Here is an 18384-nt window from a genome sequence, read left to right on the forward strand (position 1 = left end):
TTAGCTTAACTTAGTTTGGAAATTGTTGGGGGGGGGGGGGGGGGGGGGGGGGGGGGGGGTAGTTGATACAATCTGCATTTTAATCTCTAAGATTTGATTCTAATTTTAACATTAACTCCTCTCTTAGACTGTTTGATTCATTCTTTGACATTTTCACCAAGGCATTCAGTGTCTCTTGTTTCAGCCAACTGTTGTTTATTAATTTTCTCTATGCTCCCTTCTATGTGCACATTAAAAGAATTATAAAATCTAGGTAATTTAATATGAAATCATGGTGAAATTACATCATATATACAAAAGCAGTGATGATTTGAAAAGGGACTCCCTCAGCCAAACCCTGGGGCCAAACAAAACAGCATTCAAGTCAGTTAAAAAAAAAAGGTTCATGTTGATTTATTCAGCCAAAACATGAGTAGCATTTTTACAAATATTATTTTGCAGAATTATGGATACAAGCATTTGTTACACCAAACAACATAAATTACAGGATTATAGTAATTAATGGACAGAAGACATCATCACAAGAAACGTGCATGAGAAATCCCAAGGACAAGTGATCATAAAGAGTGCACATAGATTTGTTTTATACTTATTTAAATTTATTAGAACATTAATTGCTGGCTTTTTTTCTTCTTCTTTTTTTGTTTGTTTTTCAGATGTTTCCATAGATGTTGAGGTCTGCGGTATTAATGTAGTCATCACCTTCATCAGGGTCCTGTGAGAGATGAAGTTTGTTAGTGTCACAGATAGTAATAGCATCAGTGAACTTAATTATGAGGAACATATGGATGGCAAATTAACAATACCTCTTTGTAATTGTAAGATTTGGGCTGGCTAAGAGCCATTAGCAACAGCAGCAATACAAAGGAGACATAGGAAAAATAACATTAGAACAATGCAAATGAACGCCTGCAGTTTACCACATGGTTAATTCAGGGGAAGGAAGATGAGTACCTTTTGGGAGATGGGAAACGAGGTTTTGTGACGTTCTGGTTATCACAGGATTTCGAATTCACATTGTTTGGACTGCACAACAATTAGACAGTCAGAAAAACAAATACAATAGACAAATTCTTCTTTAAGAACTTAGAGCATATTTACCTATGACCAAAATCTACTATGTCCCCTTTAGGCCTTCTGTTGAAAAATACAAATAAATTTTATATATATATATATATATATATATATATATATATATATATATATATATATATATATATATATATATATATATATATACACACACACACACACACACACACACACACACACACACACACACACCGCTTATAAAAGAAGCTGACAAGGCTGCCACTATAAATGTTTTTTTCACACCCTACCTTGAAAATCTGCTCCAAATAGACCTTGTACGCAAAAAAGAGGAAGAGAAACAGGCATATGTTTTAAGAAACATAAATAGAAGTGTAGATTTGATCAAAAATGAGAAAAGGCTTCGGACCTCTGCACAGAAATGCAAATTACAGTGAGGCCAAACATCTGCAGCATTTTACAGAACTGTGGAAGGGGTTGTACAGAACTACACACTAAGAATATCTACTGCATTCAGAGAACTAAAGTTCATTAGAATTACTCTTGCCTTTGATCCGAACGAGATGGTCCTGCTCCAGAACGAATCCTGGAGATTCCACGAATTAAATTATTCGTTAATTCAGTTAACAGTTACAATACCACATGAAAAAGAAATATGGTTAAGTGTTTATCCTCTTGACACCCAGAAGAAAAAATCTTTGATATTTACATTATTTTTAGATAATTTAAATATTGTGGTTGAAAGGAACATGTTATATATTGCTACATATTTTTACATATTTTTTTTCTTCAAAATTATGATTTTTATTTTTATTTTGTCCCCTGTACTAGACATAAAGTTCATTCTGCATGCCAAACACTCACCTCAACCTGGGTTGTTAAGTCATGTCACCCATGGCACTAACAATGACCATGGATGGTATGACAGAGGGCTGAGTGAGGCAGAAGAAGAGTCATCCTAGTCATCCAGATGAGGTAGTGGAAGGACAAATAACAGAGCAAAAAGATAAAAGCTCAGATAGCGACATACAGCTTCTAAGGAGGGACAAAATGATGACACCTGATGTCCATTATTGATAAGAAGTATTATTACTCTGAAGTGGTGGGATTTTGTTTCTCAGCTACCACAGAGGTTGCCTCTATGAAGGGAATCAACCATCTGTGGCCTTAGCAGGGGTGTAATGTGTGAATTTGCATTCAGAGGTCTACATTAAACCATGTTTTACTATAGGTGCAATTATATTGTTCCTAAACAAAAGCTAATATGTCTTGCTCTGAGGTTTCACCTTCCTGCTATAATGTTTGGCCTTTCTCTGCCTCATTTCATTAAAGATCCAAGTTTGACTCCCCTTCCACAATTTTGAGTAAAATCCTTTTGACTTTGTTGACTTTGTTTTAGCAACAGAATCATAATATCTGCAAAAATGGTCCTTTACATAGAGGTCTCAGGCTCATGTCCTCCACAGATGACAAAAGTGGATCTTTGGGTCTTAGGAGGATAACTTACTCAGGAATGTGGCATGCGTTTGTTTCTCTTTGTAACGTACTAATGAGCTAAGCAAATGTGATTTTATATGACAAAAATGCCAGACGCATTAAGCCTTTAAAAAAAAAACAACACTGGAGGGTAAGGGCAGCTGGTTTTTTCCTCTATTTCCTCTCCAACAAATACTATTTTCTCACCTGCGAGACATCCTCGACAGCCGATTCCACATGCTAAAAATTGGGGAAAACTACATTATGATGATGAAAGAATACATTTGAAATAATTTAAAATCACTGTGTTGTTTTTTTACCTGCCATCTCGACTTTGAAGCTCTTCAATGCGTTTTCTTTAACAAAAAAGTTGTTTATTAAGAAGCATGCAAATTAAGATGCTGTGCACAAAAAGTTAAATTCCATAATTGTTTTAAATTAAAACTGAAGACATGCCTTATAAATATAAAATACTTATTTTTCCTCAAGGTGTTTTGCCTATCAGATATTTGCTGTCACTTAAGATCGGTGACATTGTATTACTCACTTGTATTTTTTAGTCATGAAAATGCAGACGAGTACAAAGGCCACAGTGGTACCAATCCCCACCACAGAGGGAATGATGATGTGATTATAGTTCTCTACACCTGAAAAAAAATAGAAGTCGTGTTAGTGCCCCTCTTTTTTGCTGCAACAGTAGAAATGAGACAAAACTTAGTTTTATTTTTAAAGCAGAGTATAACTTCTATTCAACATTACAAAATTCAACAACTAATTAAAAATATCTCACGTTTTACATGGAGTGTGAAAGTTTCAGGTGATTTCAGCCCTCCATTAAATTCAGCAGTGCAGGTTATCTCGCTGTTGTCATCCTTCTCCTCAGGAATAAATGTCAGGGTGGACTGTGTCTCCCAGTTTCCATGTTTAATATCTTTATGATGCCCAATGACCTTTGTACTATCCAGATTCCATGTGAGTTTAGGAACATGAGCGGGGCAGGTGTGGATGACTGAACAGGTGACAGTGTAGGGCTCTCCTTGAGTGGCTGTCTTTGGTTTAATCACTGTAGGCTTTGGAGGCTCAGCTGAAAATGAAAAAGTCAGACATAAAGTAAGAGGCAAAATGATTTAACAGAAAATTGGTATAGATGTTTGAAGTCATGGAAAGTTGGTGACATACTGATCATGTTCAACTCAACGCAGTCTTCAACAAAGGAGAACTTGTCCTTGGTGGGGTCATTGTTTTCTGTTCGCACTAGTTCAACCCGGAAACAGAAAGGGCCGTTGTCATGATCTTTAACTTCAGTTATTTCTAAGGTGCAGTTCTTCTGACCCAGCTCTCCCACCAGCCTTGTTCGGTCCCTAAAGCTGTCCTTAATCAGTTTAGAATCCTCATGATAGATGTTTTTTTTTGTGCCATCTTTTTCATGCCAGATTCCTCTGAGTCTGGAGGAGGGCAGGTTTCCTCCAGTATGGGAGAATGAACATGGTACCACAACACAGGATCCAACCAGAGCGTCAATGCTTTTTACAACAGTGGCCTTCCATTCATCACTGGACACGGAGCTACAGATGGCTGAAAGAGAATTTTGAAAATAACAAGGAAATTATTTAATTATACATATTAAGCATAAAGAGACTGCCCTTCTTTCCCCCAGTCAAGTCTGTCCCGTATTCAGTAAGTGAAAATAAAATAAACAATAAAAGGTGAATCAAATGGACCATTACGGCAAGGCTGGGATGGTCAGTTTGGTAAAGTAAATCCGTTGGGCATCTTTCTTTGCCTTTAGACAATCATTCTGATGGCAAAAGAGCCAAACGGGACAGGCCAAAAGAAAAAAAAAAAAAAAAAAAAAAAAAAGCATAAAGAGACTGGAAATAAATAGCTGACCAGTGATGTTACCTGCAAAAAGCAGACAGAATCCCATCATAATTTTCTGCTTGGCCATTCTTCTCTGATGTTGGGATGTTTGATTTACACTAAAGAAATCAAAACACTACATTTTACCATCATAACCAAAATAAACCACAGCTGTCAAAGTGAATGTTCAAACAGCATTAATGCAAATAGACATTTATTTATAATTATTCATACCAATTTTTATCTGACAAATGCGAGGCATCACAGTAGAAAAGGGATTTCCCCTCTGTGTAATGTAAATAAAGTATATTTCACAAATAAATAATGGCATTATTTTAGTAAAAGTATCATATATTGCTTATATGTATGTGTGTAATTTAAACAAATGGGTAAAACGGACAATACCAAAAATACAGCCATGGAACAAAACCTTCAAGCAACACTAGAGGGCGTACCCTTCATTATTTAGAATCCAATGTTAAAATTTTATTTCATTTTTTAAATACATTTCTGAATGGAAGAATAGAATGTCAGTCTTGTGTAGATTTGAAAAATAAAAGATATTGTGTATCACTCTTTGTGCCAGTTAGCTGTTTTAATTTTGTGCACATACTCATCCAAGTCAGAGTTTTCTTTTTAATTTTCTATTAAAAACTTTTGCAGGATGGCTGCGGTTTCTTTTGGATCACTATCATGTTAGACATTTTTTTCTGAAGCGTGTTGAGACTGACATTAATGTTCCACTCAGCATTTGGGAATACAACATTTCAATAGTACTGACAACTATGAATGCCATGTCTTCGCATAATGCCTCTCCTATCGAGTTTTCACCTGAGGTTGAAAACCCCAAGCAGTGACTGACAAACATTTTAGCAAAAATAGTGGATATTTCACTTTCTAGCCAAGCAATTTTCTGCGGTTCATTAGGCTTCTTTTTATGTTCATTTTAAATTAGTTTTTCTTTTCTGGTCTTAATAGTGTTAAGGTTAATCAATTTTGATTACACACAATATATACTAATATTTAACTTTCTAAATAATTTTTAACATTTTTGTGACACAGTAGTGTAGTCATATTTATTGTATAATGTTTATATCCTCTGCTGTACTGTATATGTTATCACTACAATTACCCTAAATCTTTAAGAACCCCCCCCCCCCCCCCCCCCCAAAACAAAAACAAACCCCATAACAGCTAAGGTGCATTATTTTGATTTCAAAGGTATGATAAAACCTATAAAATGAACACAAAAATCTACTGAATCTTTATCAAATCTATGTACTAGTGTCACCACATACAGGTGTATAATATTGTAAAGGATGACTTTTTTTTCACTTACCTGATAAAGCTGCTGCCTGGCTGATCTGAGACGCAACATTCACTCAGTACTCTTTCTTGAGAATAATGATGAGCTAATCTGGTCTGTCAAATGGAAAAAAGGGGGAAAGAAAAGAAGAAGAAACCAAACGACCAGAATAGAAAACAAAGTCAGTTTATTTCTCTATGTAGAAAAAAAACCCTGAAAGCAGATATCGAGGTGGTAGCAACTGATTTGTCTGTGCAGATTGCTGGGAGGAGTCTCTGTTGTTCTGTGTCTTCCATATTTGGGTGCATTTTGTTTTACTATTAGATACTCTGACCTAGATACCCACTCTGACCTCTGGGGGCAACACAAAAAACTGCAGGCTAGTTGAAACACGGTCAAAACGGACTCATACAGTCACTATAGAAAATAATCAATTCAGACAGAGTTCAGAAAGGGTGCCTAACAGGTGTATTCAAGATTCAAAGATTTAAAGTTGTCCAGTCAGAGAAAATGTGCCCAAAAAAGGTCCAGAATATTCTACTGTTTCACGTGCATTATGATTCAGTGCAGTATATTTTGAGGTAGTAATGGTGTTAGTAATAGCAGTAATCATGGAATCCATGTCTTTATTTATTTAACATCTGGCTGCCAAGTCAAAGAAAGAAACTACAATTCAATAACAATTTAAATAACATTTATCATTTAATTTATATGAACTGGAGGGTTCTTTGATAAAATGATAATAATAATAATAATAATAATAATTATGTACCTTTTGTATTCAAAAGTAAAATATAGAACTTTTGAGAAAGTTGTCTTCAAATAAATCACTTAATAAACAAAACATAAGGAAAAGTTGTAGTTTCAGTTTCCCTCTTTACTTCTTTTTCCTCAACTAAACTTCAAATGTAACAATCTCACAAAAACATTTAACCTCCTATATCATTTACTACTTCAGAATTCCTTGTCTCGTCTCCTCGATGGCACTTCGACTCTGAAGGAATGACTTGATTCGTTGGGTAGCGTCATGTGTGATAAGTACAAAACGTGACTGCTCCGTGGCTTTAATCAATCAATCAATCAATCTTTATTTATAAAGCACTTTTCATACAGAAAAAATGTAGCACAAAGTGCTTTACATAGTTAAAAGCAGCCCACCCCACCCTCCAACTCACTCCCCACACTCTCAATACACATATATCCCCCCACCCACATACACATACACACACGCGCACACTTAAAGAGTAAAAATTGGGCTGGGCTCGCATGAGCCAAGTGAGGAAACATTATAACAGGGAGCCGTCTGCACCGGGAGCCGGTCACAGACCGCAGCCTCCGGGCTGGGCACACAGCCGGAGGGAGGCAAAGGAGCCCCCCAACCAGGCTGAGAGGACCCCAGAGACCCAGCAGTCACGGTCAATAACAGCCCCGGTGCAGAGAGCCCCCTCCGAGGAAACACTGGAGATATGCCACAATAGGCTATATACAGGGTAAAATGATAAAATAAATAAGAACGGGTTACAATATAAATATAAATAGAGTAAGAAGATTAAAAAATGGATAAGAATAAAATCAATAAATATTAGGTAAAACCTGAATTAATAATAAAATAACAGGATAGAATAAATAAGCATAAAATAAATAAACGTTAGGTGAAAGCTAAATTAAAAAGGTGGGTCTTGAGCCTGTTCTTAAAAACATGTACGTTCTCTGCGGCCCTGAGCTCCTCCGGCAGGCTGTTCCACAGACGAGGACCATACCACTGAAAAGCTGCCTCTCCGTGAGTATGTGTCCTGACTTTAGGGACAATCAAAAGGCCAGTGCCAGAGGACCTCAGGGTCCGCGAGGGTTCGTATGGTAAAAGCAGATCTGAGAGATAAGAAGGCCCAAGACCATTAAGACATTTAAAAACCAATAAAAGAACTTTAAAATCGATCCTGAAACACACGGGGAGCCAGTGCAGCGATTCTAAAACCGGTGTAATGTGGGCCCGCCCTCTGGTCTTCGTCAGCACACGAGCTGCCGAGTTTTGCAAGAGTTGTAAAGTTGAAATATTCTTCTTAGGAAGACCAGAGAGCAGGGCATTACAGTAATCAATGCGACTGGTAATAAAAGCATGCATCAGCATCTCCGTGTTGGCCCGAGAGAGAATAGGGCGGACTCTGGCTATATTTTTTAGATGATAAAATCCAATTTTGGTCACATGTTTAACATGTGGGATAAAACCAAGCTCAGAGTCAAAAATAACACCCAGGTTTTTCACTTGTAGCGAAGGATATAGTGAAAATGCCTCTAATTTAGACAAGAGTTTCTCTCTCTGAGCCTCAGGACCGACAATTAAAACTTCAGTTTTGTCCTGGTTAAGCTGTAAAAAGTTTTCTGCCATCCAAGATCTTATATCCAAGATACAGTTAAAAAGGGCATCCATTGGTCTGGTGTCATCAGGAGACACGGAGATGTACAGCTGCGTGTCATCAGCGTAACTGTGGAAGTTCACTCCATGCCTCCTGATGACACTGCCGAGAGGCAACATATACAAATTAAAAAGTACAGGGCCTAGAACCGACCCTTGAGGCACACCACATGTCATTTTATGGATCTTAGAGGAGCATGTATCCATACTCACCATAAAAGATCTGTCAGAGAGATAGGAAGTGAACCAGTTGTGTACAGCACCAGAGAGGCCCACCATGTGTTTTAGTCTGTTTAAAAGAACAGCGTGGTCTACTGTATCAAAGGCTGCGCTTAGATCCAGTAGCACCAGGACTGAGAGCTTTTGGGCGTCCCAGTTACATCTAAGATCATTTAAAACCTTTAGGAGAGCAGTCTCTGTGCTGTGGTTCACCCTAAATCCAGACTGGAATATCTCCAGGATCTGTCTATCATTGAGAAAATCAGTAATCTGAGTAAAAACAAGTTTTTCTAAGACTTTACTTAAAAATGGTAAGTTGGATACAGGTCTGTAGTTATTAAAATCATTACAATCCAAATTGCTCTTCTTCAGAAGGGGCCTCACCACCGCCGTTTTAAAGGCAGCAGGGAAGACACCCAACTGAAGAGAGCAATTCATCATGTATAAAAGCTCAGCCTCAAAAAATCCATAAAGTGTTTTAAAGAGTGAAGAAGGAATTGGATCTAAAAGACATGTGGTGGGTCTCACTGTGGAGAAAACCTTCTGAAGGTTCTCAGCATTAACCAGGACAAAGCTGTCCAGTGTCTCCTCAGGTACAATCGAGCCCTCAGATGTGTTTACAATCATATCGCGATTAGATAAAATATCAGATCTGATGGCGCTGATCTTTCCCCTGAAGTGGTCTGCAAACTGCTCACAGAGCGAGTCTGTGGGGGTTCTTTTGGAGCTGTTAAAATCAGGGTTAAATAAATGATCTATGGTGGAAAAGAGGACCTTGGGATTATTTTTGTTAATACTGATTATTTTGGCGAAGTATGAATTTCTTGACTTCCTTAATGTATTATTGTACATTTTAAGTTGCTCGGAAAATATTTGATGGTTGATATTAATTTTATTTTTCCTCCATCTCCTTTCTGCTGCCCTGCAATTTCTTTTGAGTTTTTTGACTTCTTCGTTTCTCCAGGGTGATGCATGTTTTACGTTAATCTTTTTGGTGGTGAGTGGAGCAACGGAGTCAAGGCTTTTCTTCAGTTTGCTGTTAAAATAACTAAAAATCAAATCGCAGGGTGCAGGTAAAATCACAGGGGGGCATTTGACTAAAACCCTGGTAAAATTTGCAGCCACTTCAGAGGTCAGATAGCGCCTCCTCACAGTTCGCACCGAGGTCTTCCGCTGAATAAAACCGGTGATGTTAAAAAACACACAGTAGTGGTCAGAGACAGCCAAGTCAACAACAGAGGACACGCTGGTGGACAGCCCATGGGTGATGACCAGGTCCAGAGTGTGTCCTCTGTTGTGAGTCGGCTGCGTGACGTGCTGGATAAAATCCAAACAGTGAAGAATGTTTAAGAATTCTTTTGTTGCAGGGTCAGAAGGATTATCTATGTGCAGGTTAAAATCACCGGTTAAAATTATCATATTATATTTTGAATGTATGTTTGTTAAAAATTCTGAGAATTCCTTGATAAAAGCAGCGCTGTCTTTAGGTGGTCTATAAATTGTGACAGATAAAACTGGAGGGCTGCTGAAAACAATAGCATGGAATTCAAAAGTGGTAAAATGATCAAATAAAATTTGTTTGGTGGTGAGTGTGTTGTTGGCTAAAGATGCAGTCCCACCACCTCTCTTACCACTTCTAATAGAAAAAGAGAAATTAAAATTTGGTGGGGAGGCCTCAGTGAGAACAACTGGTGCATCCGAGCCCAGCCATGTTTCAGTTAAAAATAAACAGTCAAGTTTATTATCTAAAATTAAATCATTAATAATAAAAGACTTGTTCGACAGAGAGCGTACATTTAAAAGTGCCATACTGATTGAGACTGGTGGATTATTGACAATAGAGTTGGATGGATGTTGATATTTTTGAAGAGGCCGGAGGTTATTAATGTTTTTGGAGTTACTGGATTTATGATAATTCTGTTGCTCTCTGTTTGTGATTATGACGGGTATTGTGTTGACTGTGGGAGAGAAAGGTCCTAGTCCAGAGTTTTGTGTATTACTGTTAAAAGTGGAACAAATATAGGAGCTGGGACCAGGGGAACATCAGTCAGTGGCAGACAGTGGCGATGTGCGGGAGTGCTGTACGCCAAATGCCAAATTGGCGGACAGCAAACGGCGTCCCCAGGCGTTGAGGTGGAGCCCGTCTGCCCCAAAAAGATGCCTCCTCTCCCAGAAGGCATCAAAGTTGTTAATAAAACCCACGCCGTGGGAGATACAGGCAGAGGAAAGCCAGGTGTTAAGGCTGAGCAGCCGGCTGAAACGGCCTATCCCTCTGCCACAGGTGGGGGTGGGCCCAGAGATAAAAGCACTCACCTGCAACTGACCAAGGAGGCTGAAGAGTTCGAGGAAGTCCAACTTCAGCAGCTCAGATTGCTGTTTGGGGATGTCATTGGTGCCGATGTGGATGATGATGGCGGATGGGATGGCGAGGGCTAGCGGTCAGAGGAGGAAAGTCCACAGGATCCAGGACATTGAATTTATTCTCCAATACTACCGCACCGGAGGGGTGAGGGTGCGAGGGACGGATCCTCCTGCCCCCTCTGCAGCCACCACGCGTCTCAACCATGGTCCATGGCGCTGGTTGGAGTGGAGTGGAGCTGACCAGAGCCTTGGGTCTGGCCCCTAGCTGAAACCAGGAGTTCTCGTCCTTGGCAGAAGCACCAGCGACGCAAGTTGAGAGCCTGTGTTGACTGTTGGCGGGATCTTGGGACACAGCAGCTGGATGGTGCACTGTGTCGGCTAGCTCAGCGCTAGTAGCGGTGGTTTGAGCTTTGCCAAGGAGGATCGTGTCAAGTTCGCATTCAGCCCCCTGGAGTGTGGATGTGTGCTTGCATTGACTACCGTAAAGACAGCAAAGCTGTGCAGAATGAAATAACCTTACCGTAATAATAAAAACAGATGTGCAGAGTAAAACTGGATCAAAATCTCATAATAAGTCAGTTTATGGATCTGCCTGTTGGTGACTTAAGGCTTAGAATTTCTCACAGTTTTTTCTCCATTTGTGCATTATGTTGCTTAGAAGGCGATGATCACAAATCCCAAGGGCTTGGCAACTGATTGTCAAACATCAGCAACACTCACTCTTGTTGTAAAGAACAAAAACATTGATGCTGTTGTCTCTCTACTTTTGTTAATATCCTTGCGAAAAGAAAAAGCCACTGTGCAAACAAATTTTTTTCAAAAGATGAATGAAATGCACATTATGAATGAATGAATGAAAAAAACGGAGAAAATAAACAGATTGTGATCATCAATAACTCTTTAGCCCAGTCTGGGTCTTATTTTTCTCTCTTTCTCTTCCCTGTCAGTGGTAAACGTTTCTTCATACAGGTGCTCCTCCCCAGCGTCCCCATATGTTTGCCTGATATTCACACTCACATATTCAAAGATCAGCTGGTTAACTCACCTGCTCCTCATAAATTCCACTATTTAAGCACACTTCCTGTCACCATCAATGTTAGGCAAGTTACTTTGAAAAAGTACTTAGCCACACAAATTATGTGTGCAACTCCAAAAAATCATTTCTGTCCACTATAAGAAAGGGGAGAACATCACAAGCCTGATACCTGCACGCCTGACAGCAGGATATGAGGTGCCGTAAGGGACATTATTACTGAAACGCTCTCACACACACAACTGAAACGCTCTCACACACACTACTGAAACGCTCTCACACACACTACTGAAATTTTAGCTCTCACACACACTACTGAAATGCTCTCACACACACTACTGAAACGCTCTCACACAAACTACTGAAATTTTAGCTCTCACACACACTACTGAAACGCTCTCACACACACTACTGAAACGCTCTCACATACACTACTGAAACGCTCTCACACACACTACTGAAATTTTAGCTCTCACACACACAACTGAAACGCTCTCACACACACAACTGAAACGCTCTCACACACACTACTGAAACGCTCTCACACACACTACTGAAACGCTCTCACACACACTACTGAAACGCTCTCACACACACTACTGAAACGCTCTCACATACACTACTGAAATTTTAGCTCTCACACACACAACTGAAACGCTCTCACACACACTACTGAAACGCTCTCACATACACTACTGAAATTTTAGCTCTCACACACACAACTGAAACGCTCTCACACACACAACTGAAACGCTCTCACACACACTACTGAAACGCTCTCACACACACTACTGAAACGCTCTTACACACACAACTGAAACGCTCTCACACACACTACTGAAACGCTCTCACACACACTACTGAAATGCTCTCACACACACTACTGAAACGCTCTCACACACACTACTGAAATTTTAGCTCTCACACACACTACTGAAATGCTCTCACACACACTACTGAAATGCTCTCACACACAGTATATTATTAAATATCAGACTATTACATATGGCCCCATTTCAGGCAAGTGAATACAAACTCATTAAACTTTGTAACTACCTTTTTCTTCTGGTGCCTGATGTCCAGCTGCCGAAGCATTGCCGAGTTTGATAACGTGGTGCAGGTGCACATTCTCTCCTGACTGTAGATGTCGCTGGCATGGGCAAGCTGCTACATTGACGTGAGGGAAAGAGGGATGTTAAGTGACTATCCAGTCCGTCCACACTGGTACTTGCAACAGGTTGCTGCCCCACGACTGTGGCATTTGACAAAGTTCTGATGGTCTCTGCTGAGGATAATATACTGTTGAGTAATGCGGCTGCTTCACTTAGGCTACTAGCAGGTTGCTGAGTAGACATCTGTGTAGTGGTTTGAAGTGTACCACTTTTTCCTTCACTTTCCTGGTCTGGACACAACTTCCTGTTCATCTAAAACTCCTTCCTGTTTAACTGAAATGCCTTCCTGTTCAACTGAAACGCCTTCCTGTTTAACTGAAATGCCTTCCTGTTCAACTGAAACGCCTTCCTGTTTAACTGAAATGCCTTCCTGTTCAACTGAAATGCCTTGGATTTTCAGTAGTGTGTGTGAGAGCGTTTCAGTAGTGTGTGTGAGAGCTAAAATTTCAGTAGTGTGTGTGAGAGCGTTTCAGTAGTGTGTGTGAGAGCGTTTCAGTAGTGTGTGTGAGAGCATTTCAGTAGTGTGTGTGAGAGCGTTTCAGTAGTGTGTGTGAGAGCTAAAATTTCACTAGTGTGTGTGAGAGCATTTCAGTTGTGTGTGTAAGAGCGTTTCAGTAGTGTGTGTGAGAGCGTTTCAGTAGTGTGTGTGAGAGCTAAAATTTCAGTAGTGTGTGTAAGAGCGTTTCAGTAGTGTGTGTGAGAGCGTTTCAGTAGTGTGTGTGAGAGCATTTCAGTAGTGTGTGTGAGAGGTAAAATTTCAGTAGTGTGTGTGAGAGCATTTCAGTAGTGTGTGTGAGAGCATTTCAGTAGTGTGTGTGAGAGGTAAAATTTCAGTAGTGTGTGTGAGAGCATTTCAGTAGTGTGTGTGAGAGTGTTTCAGTAATAATGTCCCTTACGGCACCTCATAGCAGGAGGTGTATCACTCCTCCTGTTTTTTTTCACCGGGAGACAGCGTTTACACTGCAGTCTGCCTGTAGTAGCTTTTTGGCAGGAACTGTGACATTGACCAGTCACCTCATTGTTCTGACACACAAAACAAAACTATTGACTACACTACACACTAGATACACACTGCAAACACACTTAACATCACAAATCTCTCACATCTCAAAGGCCTCTCTTTCATTCTCTCACTGCCATCACTCCTAAAAGCTCCCCCTCTGCCTAAACATCCAAATGCCATGTTGCTACATACTTTGTTGATTGGTCAACATGGTACATTTTTCCACCAATAGGAAAGGGGTGTTTTTTTTTTCTTTTCTTCTCTTTTCCTTTTGTTCACAAGCAGAGTGTTTGCAAGCACTGTCGTTAGTGTTAGGATGCCTGGGTCGTTGACCCAGGGTTTTTGAGTTTATTATATTATGTATACTTTCTAGTCTTTGGTTTCTTTGAGTTCTGTCTTATGGTTTATGTCTCTGTCTTCTTTAATGGCTCTGTCTCCCCTGTCACCTGTATCCCCTTGTCTAGTTCGCGTCTCTGTGTATCCTTAGTTCCTATATCCCCGTGTCCAGTCAGTGTTTGTGTCTGCCCGGGTCCCACGTCTCTGTTCCCTTTGTAGTGCCTGCATGTGAGTCTGTGTCTTTGTTCAGTCTGTGTTATGTGCTTCCTGTTTTACTTTGAAGGTCTCTGTCTTATCTCAGTGTGTTCAGGTTACGCTTCTTTGGTCTCGTCAGTTCTAATTTGTCCCAGCTGTGTTTCCCTCCTGTTACTCATTCCCTGATTGCTCCCTCTGTGTATTTAAGCCCTGTGTTTCTCTGTGTCCGTGTCGCGATCTACCGGTTTCCTAGCTGTGTGTTCTGTCATTCCTCCAGTTTAAGTTTGTTTTGAGTTTTTTCAGTTATGTTATATTTTGAGTACCAAATTAAAGCCTTTTTGAGTTCACGACTGTCTCCGGAGTCTGCACCTTGGGTCCTATTCCTGTCTGCACACAGCCACACCTAACAGTTAGACTGAGAACAATAGTATTCAGAAAAGCATTGAGTATATATATATTTTTTTTATCATGACTCTGGTTTTACATGGCCTATCACCACAATTTAAAACTGGTGTGTGTGTATATATATATATATATATTTGAAGGCCACACTTTTAACACGAAAATGGAGAATCATGGTTGTCTTGGGTTGACAGCATCTTGTTTCTATTTCATCTTGCAGTTTTTTCCCAATTGTTTACACACATTTTCTGAAAGCATGCCTCATATTTGAGAACTCTACACACAAATAAAAATGGATAAAACCCTTCAATTCTTCTGCAAGATGAAACTACATTCAAAACAATGTAATTTCTTGTCAAAATGGCATTTTGTTTTCAAATGAGACACACAAACCATCACATGAATAGACATTTATAAGAAACAGTTGAACACTGATGTGCTTAATGTAAAACACTATGACCACTTCTTCTCCAGTCATCAAAATAACTTACTGTAAGCCTTTTTTTCCCCCAGTGTTACACTTATTACAGACAGTACATAGGTCTACATAAGTGCATGTGTATACAAAACACACATACATAGTACCAAATATATATTTACTGTATTTTTCCCAAAAATGCAATGTACACAGTGTTCATCCCAACCAACACAAAGTTGCATATACTATGGTGTACTATGGTTTACTATGTACAAACAACAGAAGAATGTAGAATATGGACGGAGATAAAAAGTGTGGGTGGACAATGAACCAGTTACCGACTCTGAAACACACATGATACATAATATAGACTTGGAGTGGTCACTATTGTGAAGCATAATCAGAGTATGATTACTGTACAATACTGTAATTTATAGTGTTGAAGTATGCATCAATTGTGGGACTGTATGGGACTTACTTGCACATAGTTGTATTGCAGTTCTTTGACTCTTTCTGAATTGTATTCAAATGGCACCCCGTAGAGCTGGTTCATCCTCAGATTATTTCTGTTCAAGGAATGGTTCAGTGTTTATAAACTGACCCTATCAATATTTTGAAATATGTTGTCTTTTTTTTTTTTCTTTTTGCCTGTCCCGTTTGGCTCTTATGCCATTAGAATTATTGTCTAAAGGCAAAGAAAGATGCCCAACAGATTTACTTTACCAAATTGACCATCCCAGCCTTGCCGTAATGGTCCATTTGATTCACCTTTTATTGTTTATTTTATTTTCACTTGCTGAATACGGGACAGACTTGACGGGGGGAAAGAAGGGGAGAAAGGGATTGATGGTAGTAAAAGCTAAATGAACTTTTTTTTTTAATTATTTGAATATATATGAGTGCTTGTGTATAAATACACAAACAATACACATATGCTTTCAATTGTGTTATTTAAGTGATCTAGGTAGCTCTGTTTTGGAAGTTCAGTTAATGCTAGAAATGTGTTTTGGAGTTTGTACGTGTTTTTTGGAGTTTGTATGTGCTTTGTCTGTAGGGGCCACCACATATATTTATATATAAACATATATAAATAAAACCAGTTTTTTTTTTTTACATTAGTAATTCTTTTTGTGCATAATTTTATATTACTGTTAATAATAAATTAATTAAAGCAACAAAACAACCTGAAGAGCCGGTTGGGAGCCGAAAGAGCCGGTTCTCCAAACAGAGCCGGAAATCCCATCACTATTGTGAAGAGCACAACAGCTTACAATACACGTAGCTAGCTCGTACAGCTGCGACGTAAAATTTTCATAAGCTAAGATGACCTTAAAATAACGGGGCTACAAACGGTGATGCTAGCGTTAGCCATGTTAGCACCTTACCTTCAACAGGTGGTCAAACTGTGTAAACAGGCACTCAGAGGTTGCACTCTCCGTTTCGCTGCAGGGTCCCTTCATTCTTCACATATCTGCATCGAGCCGAATGTAAATCCCGAGGCTGAACAGCCTTTGTACAAGCACACATGCTTCTTAGCAGGGCGAAGCTATGAGCTAAAAAATCCAGGCAGACAGTCTGTGTCTGTCCAACCAATCAGAGAGCTCCTTACGTCCCACGGTGTGGCTAATTTGAATAGCTGCAGGATTTTTAAAATGAAGTTGTTAATCCAACACATAATCCAAAAGTTAATCCCTGAGCGAACAGGAAAGGGAAATGGATTTTGAAATGCAGTTTATTAAAGTGCAATTGGAAAAAGGGTTTTGAAATGAAGTTTATTAAATTGGAATTCAAAAATTTTTTTGAAATGAAGTTTTTAAAAAGCATTTTAAAAATCAGTATTAAATTGGAATTCGAAAATGAATTTACAAATGAAGAATTTATTCTACAATTCATTATTTCAACACAGAATTCTTTATTTAGATGCACTTGGCTCTTGTGGTCCTCCAGAGTAAAGCAGGAATTGTGCTTGTAGTTTAGCAAAATTGGTTCAGGGAGTTGGTGCATCAGTTACATTTTGTAGTCATGTGTCTGAAATATAAGTAATTGTGTGTAAAATTGGGAAAAACTGTAAATTTGTCATGTGATTGGTTTGCCATGACTACTTTATTCTTCCTCAGCCAATCAGCAGGACTTGTGCGATTGTTTCAGGTCTAGTTTCAGTCATTGTGCAAATGTACTGTTTATAAATTTGGAGAAACCTGCAGTTAGCTGAGACTGAAGAATTCACTTTGATGAGTGACGAAAACGTTTCTCCCACTGAAAACGCGACGTCCAGATGAACAGAATCAACCTTTTGGGATTTACCTGGATGATTGAGCATGCGTCAAGATAAGGTTTTACTAGAGACAGACAAAATTAAGTAAATTTAACCTCAGACATTCCCCTGGTGATTAGCCATTGGTTGTGTTTGTAACATTTTCACTTCTTTTTTCTCAATGTCATTTAGCTTTTCTCAGTATCTTTTTTTTTCGTTTCTATATTTGCAGAATTCATCTTGATGGGAAGTGACATGTTAGACTCTAAATAGAACACAGTTAAGACAGTTTACACAGAAAAGCAGTCCGTGCATGATTTGGTAACCAATAAATATTAGTACAGACACAGGATTAAAAAACATGTGAGAGAGTTGATAAAATATGCAATGCAGCTGCTTTAAACATATACCATATGGAAAATGTGTTGTGTTTTCAGACCGTTTGTCATAGGTGCATAAAATTAAACACATTGCCATGGGATCTTACAAGTATTTGAGAAAGAGTGGCTTGTTCTAAAGAGCTCACTGAATTTTAGCTTGGCACTGTAATAGGACAACATCATTACAAGTCACTCATTTTAAGTGTTTACCAAAAGGAAAATTATGCAATTTATTGTTATTTCAAGCTCAAATTCCTTGCCTTTGGCTAATTTTATGTTTAGAACAGATGCAGTAATAATATACAAACATTGTTCAGGTCTGCTGTACTCTCTGTCTGTAAAAGTGGGGAAGTGCTGTGGCCCTTCAGTCTATCCTCATCCGGTGTGGCCTGATGTTTGTGTGTGTGGGATGACAGAGGTGGGTATTTGCTTGTACATGTGTATGTGTTTTCTCTGTTGCGCCTGCTATCCCGCAAAAGGTTCCTGCACTGTTAGATTACAAGTAG

The 18384-nt window shown here is 39.1% G+C and overlaps 1 protein-coding gene across 1 annotated transcript; it reads right to left on the reverse strand.

Moving 5' to 3' along the window:
- Positions 1–444: 444 nt before the first annotated feature.
- On the reverse strand, positions 445–5842 carry LOC308405968 (myelin-associated glycoprotein-like). The gene is made up of 13 exons (XM_080896785.1): positions 5726–5842; positions 4429–4505; positions 3706–4101; positions 3317–3610; positions 3074–3173; positions 2847–2882; positions 2734–2766; positions 1598–1636; positions 1341–1364; positions 1102–1137; positions 955–1026; positions 807–834; positions 445–715 (listed from the first exon to the last, which is right to left on the reverse strand). Exons 2-13 carry the CDS (start codon positions 4472–4474, stop codon positions 653–655), a joined length of 1167 nt encoding a protein of 388 aa, XP_080752911.1. The 5' UTR covers positions 4475–4505; positions 5726–5842; the 3' UTR covers positions 445–652.
- Between the last annotated feature and the right edge of the window lie 12542 nt (positions 5843–18384).

This window comes from Rhamphochromis sp. 'chilingali' (genome assembly GCF_963969265.1).
Source record: "Rhamphochromis sp. 'chilingali' genome assembly, chromosome: 11".
Classification (NCBI taxonomy): domain Eukaryota; kingdom Metazoa; phylum Chordata; class Actinopteri; order Cichliformes; family Cichlidae; genus Rhamphochromis; species Rhamphochromis sp. 'chilingali'.